General features: G+C 44.1%; 1 protein-coding gene and 1 pseudogene across 1 annotated transcript in view; one reads left to right on the top strand and one right to left on the bottom strand.

The window, feature by feature from the left end:
* Nucleotides 3,603-6,320, top strand: LOC104704413 (annotated as a pseudogene).
* The window catches only part of LOC104773442 (salicylate/benzoate carboxyl methyltransferase-like), a 2,897-nt gene continuing 1,892 nt past the window's right edge, over nucleotides 6,453-7,457 (bottom strand). Inside the window, exon 5 of the mRNA XM_010498084.2 lies at nucleotides 6,453-6,931. Coding sequence (XP_010496386.1) covers nucleotides 6,578-6,931 — 354 coding nt within the window. The 3' untranslated portion in view covers nucleotides 6,453-6,577. The remainder of the gene's footprint in view (nucleotides 6,932-7,457) is intronic.

Below are 7,457 nucleotides of genomic sequence, written 5' to 3'. Positions count from 1 at the left end.
TTTTTTTTTTTTTTTTTTTTTTTTTTTTTGATTTTTTTTTTCTTCTTTTCTCTTAAAACTCCATCTATGAACCTCCAATGGGGAAGGTCTTTTAGGAACCTTCTCAAGGTCCCTCTTTATATATGTCTCATTGACTCCTTTTTAACATTTACTTCCACTTGCTACTCCATAAGGTAAATTTCTCTTCTCACTCTCTCATCTCTTCCTTTATTATTTTTTTTTTGCTTGGTCCATGTCGCGTTGTTTACGTTCATGCCGTCGTCAAAGGATTTGCTTTCGGCCGTCTCTTATCTCTGCCACCGGTCCCTTATCTATTCGTGAAGGCTCCACCATCGTATTCCTAGCAGCCGCCCGATCCGGCCGAGACCGTGAGGCATCTCGGTCGCGCCGTCCTTGCTATGGCACCATTGTCTCGACGCGTTTTATCGCAACGTCTCTTTTCTCCTTGTACTGAAGGGCTTGGCGCCACCGTACTCAGGATGCTCAAACTGCACTATTCTGCCGAGTGGTGGCTACTGGCGCACCATGTGCTAAGATCTGCTGTAGAGGTGTGTGTGATGCTGGATCGCGCGGGTTTAGGCCTTGAGACGCGTGGAGGTTGAAGGTGCGCTGATCTTGAGACGGTGGTGCGCGGATATTGAGGGTGCGTAGATCTTGGCGAGTTCGTGCATGTTGAAACATGGTAGCGCGCATTGACGCGGAGGCTTGTCCACTCATGGCGCGGCTTGGTAAGAGGCACAGAGCTTATTGGCGCGTCAGCTTTTCCACGTTGTGCTGTGTAGACCTCGACGGGATGGCGTACTGGAGAGAGGGTTGACGTAGAGGCTCACAACACAGTCAAGGCGTGCCAAGGCGTGGCAATGGTGACGGATGCGTGGTTCTTGACGCCATGGTTCGACTCGACTAGTTTGAGGTGCGGAGCTCATCGAGAACTTCTCGTACCAGTGTGAAGGTGGTGTCGCACGTGATCGATGTGGTTTCTTGCAGGCGTGATTCTCTCCAAGAGCATCGTAGATACGAGGCGCCTTGCAATGGCGTCTTGTCGATGCACTTTCCTTAAGTCATGGATTCATTGAGAGCTTGTAACGAGTATTGGTGTGGAGCAGCTTGATACGAGGCGTGAAGCGGCTTGATACGAGGCGTGGTGCTTGCTGCCAAGCGTGGTGTTGGTAGCTCGCAATGATGTATTCCAGAGTCATGGCATTTACGATGAAGTTTGACGCACCATCATCACTGATTGATTGCTTGATTAGTTTTGCAATGTCTCGCGCCATGGCTCTAGGAGACTATCTTTGGTGAAGTTCCAGAGGAGTTAGGAGATGACCAGTGCCGTTTACTCGAGAGCTCTTTAAACGAACCCGGAGTGGCATATTTCCTTTGGAAAACCCGAGCTCAAGTTTGATTCCCCGACCTTCAGGCCAATGTCGTGGAAAGTTTTTTGCGTGCAAAGTTTGTTCTGGCTCGATGTGCGCTCTCAGGTCCCATGTCGTGTTATAACCACTAGGTCCGCACCAAAGACAGATGTCGGTGAGCGCTTCCCACATAAAATCGGGACATCTTTGTGTATCCCTAAATCTCTGGCCTCGATGTAATATCATTGTCGATTGCCTCACAACCTGCAGCTCTTGGTGGCGAGTTCTAGCTATTGTGCGAGCCGGGACATTGCGTTTTCGAAACAATCATTTTGATTATGGGGAATGCGGTCAGACTCTCGATTATGGGAGCCCAGAAAGGCATTAAGATCGATCACAAACTTTTCGAGCTAGTCACCTCCTTCAAGTTTGACAACACGGGTTGTGTAGTACTTGTTCCATGCAAGGCTTCAAGATTTCGCGTGGCCACAAAACTCATGTTCACGATTGGCAGAGCAAGTTCTTCTTCGTGGAAGTGAATAAGCTGTCGTTCGAGGATCCGTCCATGACTTTCTCCCCTGCTTGTCGTCTATTGCTTTTGTCTGCTAACCATTTCTGTTTTATACTTGCAGGTGCTCCTTCGTCTCCAGCTGCGTGCGCTCCTGACCTTCTCAATAACGTTGTCGTTCTTCTAGGGAGTGAGAATTTGTGGTAGCCTAACATTCTTTCTCATTACAAGACTTGTAAGTCTCGATCCCTCGTTTCTTCTTGTATTGAGGCTTATCCACATTTTCGCCTATCTTACTATATTGCTCATTCTACAGGTTCTCCGATTGGTTTCCAGATGAAAGATTACGAGATTCCGTGCTACACTGCTTTGTTTGATGCAGATGAAGTCCCAGCTGTCATGACCGAGCTTCTTGCGCCTGATGCTGAGGTTGATGTTGAGATTGCCGCTGAGGAGCGTGGGACAGGCAAGGTGCCTATTTCCCAGAGTGAAGCTATGCGCACAGCTCATTCTGCTGAGGTTAGTGCGGCTCGTGCTGTGAAGATGGTTTCGTCGGCACCTCGCGGGAGTGACCCACCCGCATCCAACGGTAGCAAACGTTCCCGGAAAAGGACCTCGCGCACCAGTGCACGGAGCGAGGCAGGAGCGAGTTCTAGGCACCACCACCCTATGCAGGATGGTCGCAAAGACGTCGATCAATCGTTCTCCTTTTGCTACGACACCAAGGATCGCATGTTCTTTAACGACGGGCGAGCTTGCGCGGACCTTGCCAGCAAAATTCGTGGTGACTTCGTTCTGCTTTCCGCGCCTAGCGATCTAGCTTGCACGTCCACGTATCAGGATTGGGCTCGTAGGCAATTTCAGGTTATCATTCGCTTCAATTTATTCTGATTGGAATATTACTTGTTAATACAACCGGATTGTCTTCCTTGTGTTTTTAGGGGATGAGCTGGATGAACCGTCTCGTTGTTGACTACGAGGATAAGGTGAGGGCGGCTAAGAGGGAAGCTACTTTGGCTCAAACCGCTCTTGCTCAAGTTGAGCGATCGAGCAAGGAGGAAGCAACATTTCTGGAGGCGAAGGTCAAGGAGATGACGGTTTCGATAAAGCAGGCCAAGTCGAAGCTTGCTTCAGAGATGGCATGGCTGAGGAAGGCACGCGATGAGCGTGGTGTGGAGGAACGCGCGAAGGCTGCTGTCGAGATTGAGGGTCATCGCACGCGTATCGATCGTCTCAGCAGACACGTGCTTGCGTCTCGCGCCAGGATGCCCGACTTGCTTACTCTCAGCCAGGTGAAAGGTACTAGGGAGTGCCTTCAAACGATGATCAACAAAGGCGTCTCAATTCCTGAGGAGAAGATGGTGCGTCTTGCTGCTGACCAAGCAGAGTATCAGGCGAAAGTCAACAGGGTGGTGGTGCCTCCGCTCCTTGATGGTGATCTCAAGTCCTTCCCAAAGTTTCCTGCCGGAATCGCCGGCGAGACTGCTAACGAGTGATCAGTCCTTGTTGTATTCTCGCTTGTTGTTTTTGTTTTTACTTTTGGATTTTGTCGTTGTTACAGATTTGGTCGACTTCATGAACTTCGTTATTTGAACCTTTATTGATCGTTTGCATTATTTTCGTGCGAGTGTTGATCATTGTCGATTTTTGTCGCTTTATCTTTGACTTCGTCGATTTCAAGACATATTTTGCAGTTCAAGACGTTTTTTGAATTACTTCGTCGAGTGTTGATCATTGTCGATATGTTGTTTCCTGAAACGTCGAGAGTAGAGAAGAAGGCACGGTATGCACTACCGGCTTATCCTGTAGATGCTGCGAGAATTGCGAGTGTGCGAGTTAGAGACTTCAGCTTATTCACTCTGCTCAGCTCTTTGGTAATCACGACCCTCCGCATCAACGTCCGCGCCAGTGCGCCATCACGCCGACATCTACGCGTCAAGACCTATGCGCCATCAATCTCTGCGCGCCATAACCTCCATCGCTAGCCTCAACAGCGAGACATCGTATGCGCCACCATATCGCACACGCCTCCAAACTCGGATCCGCACCCAAAGTCAGATCCGTCGTGCTCCTCGCCTTTATCCAGATCCACGCGCGCCCACCAAACAGCGCCGCCGGAAAACCCCTTTCACGCTTCCCCTCACGACGGCAATCAAAACCGGCGCGTCACCGTTCTCTCGACCTGCGCGCCCTCCACTGCATACGCGCAACGATTGCGCGTCCTGGCCGGAACAAATCACTACGACAGTACGTGCGCCTGCGCGCCATCGCGTCTCCAGCTATCTGTCTTTAGCCGAAGTACTAATTCAACAAATCTATGTGGTTCGATTCGTATACAGGCGATTTTGGAGCTGATGAGGAGCAGCGTCATCTCTCGCAAATGCAACGAAGCCTCTCAATGGATTTGCCTTCACTGATTCCTCTGCAACTTCCGTCTCGGATGTAGGTATCAGATTCTGATTAATGATTCTGAGCCTAATACAATTATAGTTTCCTAATGTTTTGTGAAGAGGATCTTTGTTCTATGGGGATTGGTGTTCCCACTGATGTTAGACATGTCTTGTCGCTCATGTCACCTTTGATCGTCTCCATGGCTTCCTTGGCTTGCCTGTTGAGTTTGAACCTGAAGTCCCCAGACGAGCTCCTAGTGCAAGGTTCGCTTTATTGGACTCTTATCAAGTTTTGCATCAAAGGGTTATCGATTTTTATCTGGTAATGTTTGGTGATTGAGGTTGCTGTTAAAAGCTTAATCATTTATAAAGAACCAATTGTGTCTGCTGCTTAGTTTCTATATCCAGTAGTTGCATTAATTGAAAGCCCCCTTTGACATGTCTCTATCAATGATCCAAACTTTTTGATGTTCTTGAATCACATCCCTTGTGTTCTATTAGTTTGGGTGAAATATTTTATTAAGTCGAGAACTTGTTTAAGGATCTTGAGAGAGGTAGATAGACATATATTAAGGAAGTCGTGTGTGATTTATTACACTTTCTCAGCTCTTCCTTCATTTTGTTTAGTCCTTGACATTAAAGAAGCCAACTTTTTATTTGATGTTCTTGAATCTAGTTCTCATTTTTTAGATGAGATCGGGTGAAAATTCTTACAATGTGCATGGTTAGTCAACGCTCTTGAGTGAGTAGATAGATAGGTTTTACTCTTTTGTTCAAACAGAAGCTGATTAGGACTGTATTTGCAAATGCAGTGCTACCGTGTTTGTAGTCTCTTCCGAGTCAATGCAGCTATCTTATGATACTAGAGGGAACATCGTGCCTACAATACTTTTGATGATGCAGAGTCACTTGTACAGTAGAGGTGGATTGCGGGTGCGTGTATATCTGCATCTAAAGATTTATTTGCTTCGTTTGTTGTATTTAGGTAGAAGGAATTTTCAGGATTAATGGTGAGAACTGAGAATGCTCAAGAGGAGTATATAAGAGAAGAGTTGAATAAAGGTGTTATACCTGATAACATTGATGTCCACTGCCTAGCATGTCTCATTAAGGTAACAAACCCATAAACTTCCCAACGATCATGTTGTTTCTTTTCCCTGATTGTATTTTTACTTTTTTCTTAAATTTTGGTTTCTCTTCCAGGCTTGTTTTAGGGAATTAGGGAACTTCCGAGTGGTGTTCATGATTCGCTCTCACCAGAGCAAGTAATGGAGTTTGAGAGAGTGTGTGGACCTTGTAAAGATTCTTCCTTCAATTTGAAGCTTCTTTGTTAGATTTGGGCTATCAATCTAGTAATGGCTGATGTTGTCGAGATGGAACAACTAAACAAAATGAATGCTCGCAACATTGCAATGGTTTTTGTACCGAACATGACTCAGGTTAGTGTTTTGAATGTATCACTTAAGACTGTTTATGTGTACGTTTTTGGTAAATGAAATCAGTCAAACTGCAGATGTTGGATCCATTGACGGCTCTCAGTTATGAACTTTCTTAAAACACTTATTGTGAAGACGCTTAAAGACCGGAAAGAATCTCGAGATAGGTTGGTTCCTGCCTCAAATCCAACCTATCTCGTTACCATAATGGTGGTGATCAGAGCAGCAGAGACAACTGTACCATCTCATGAAAGCTATCAAGGAAGAAGCTTTAGACAACTCTGAGGCCGAGATGAAAGAAAAGAAGTGTCTGCAGATGAAGAAGAAGAAGAAGAATTTCTAGCATCTCCAGAACTTGTTGGCTGTTGCCATAAAGTATTCTCAGGTGAAAATCTGTAACAATGGAGGTTATGGACAGAAACACAATGATTGGGAGGATCAGAGGAAGAAGACTACAGCGACCATGTCTAAAGCGAGTAGTATTGTGGGACGCGTGAATTACAGAGTTGAGCTATTCGAAGCTTGGCGATGAAGAAAGGTGAATAGTTGTTGTTTTTGATCCAACTTTTGGATTTTCTTGTTTTGGGTTTTGTGGGATGGATGATGCCTTTAAATTTTGATGATGCTTCTCTTCCTAAGGTTTTATCTCGAAGAATCTGCAACTTTTGCAGGAATATCGTCATTTATTATTACCAACTGTAGTTACAAACAACAGCTCTGAAAATCGAATTTACAAATTACAATCAGAAGAAGATTGTACAAATTTACAATCACACTCTGTTTTCCAAGAAGACTAGCATCACATCGTTACGTTGAGTGGCAGGTCTTGGAATTTATTGAAGGAAACAAATTAAAAACAGTATAAACAAACAATTACATCACAGAAGTTGATTATTTCTTAATCAACGAAAGGACATGACTGATAGACGTTTTGTTCCTACAGTTGGCATGTTGAGTCACATGGTGTGCATACTTATCGAATAATGTATCGATGATGTCTTCTCCAAAATGTGCAGCGAGCATTGGTTCAGTAACCACTCTTATACAATTGGCTTCATTGCGTCCTGCTTCGTACCCATCTTCTTCGTAATAGTCGCAGTTACTATGACCAAGTTCGAATCTATGTGCCTCCAATTCATTGATTTCAAAAGAGCCCTCGTTTCTTATCACTTCTTTGAGTTCATGTACGTTCGGATCATAAAACGGCATGTTGAACGTATCTAGCTTTGATTTACTGACAAGCCCCTGTTTATATGACAAAGATTGGGATGAGTCTTGAATTCAACAAAATAATACTTAATTTGGTCCTGAATAAATACATATTAAAAAAAAAACTTACTAATATAGCTCACTTGGAAATAAACTAATTTGTTTGAAACTATCAAACGAAAAACTTTATATATATATATATATATATATATACGAGCCTCTAGTTTTCTTTAAACGAGTATAGATTTGCATCTTCCAAACAAGAGTATAACTAAAAGAATCCCTAACATTGGAGAATAAATAGTAGATAGTAAACATGTATAATTGGAGTAATAAAATACAGTATTCATAAATGAATAATTAAACAAGTGTTTACTATATTTCCTTTGACTATTTCTTATTGTCTTTTTATGATTTTGGCCCTAATTTTGATAACTAAATACGGCGAAAGTTCCAAAAAACGGATTGTATTGGACTATTGGTTGTGTTCATGCTCTCAAATCCCTAAGACCATCGTGAATGGACATATTCAAAATGTTTAACAAAAAAAAAAAAAAAAAAA

Source organism: Camelina sativa, chromosome 1 (genome assembly GCF_000633955.1).
Source record: "Camelina sativa cultivar DH55 chromosome 1, Cs, whole genome shotgun sequence".
Taxonomy (NCBI): domain Eukaryota; kingdom Viridiplantae; phylum Streptophyta; class Magnoliopsida; order Brassicales; family Brassicaceae; genus Camelina; species Camelina sativa.
This window is presented reverse-complemented; position numbering and strand designations above follow the sequence as displayed.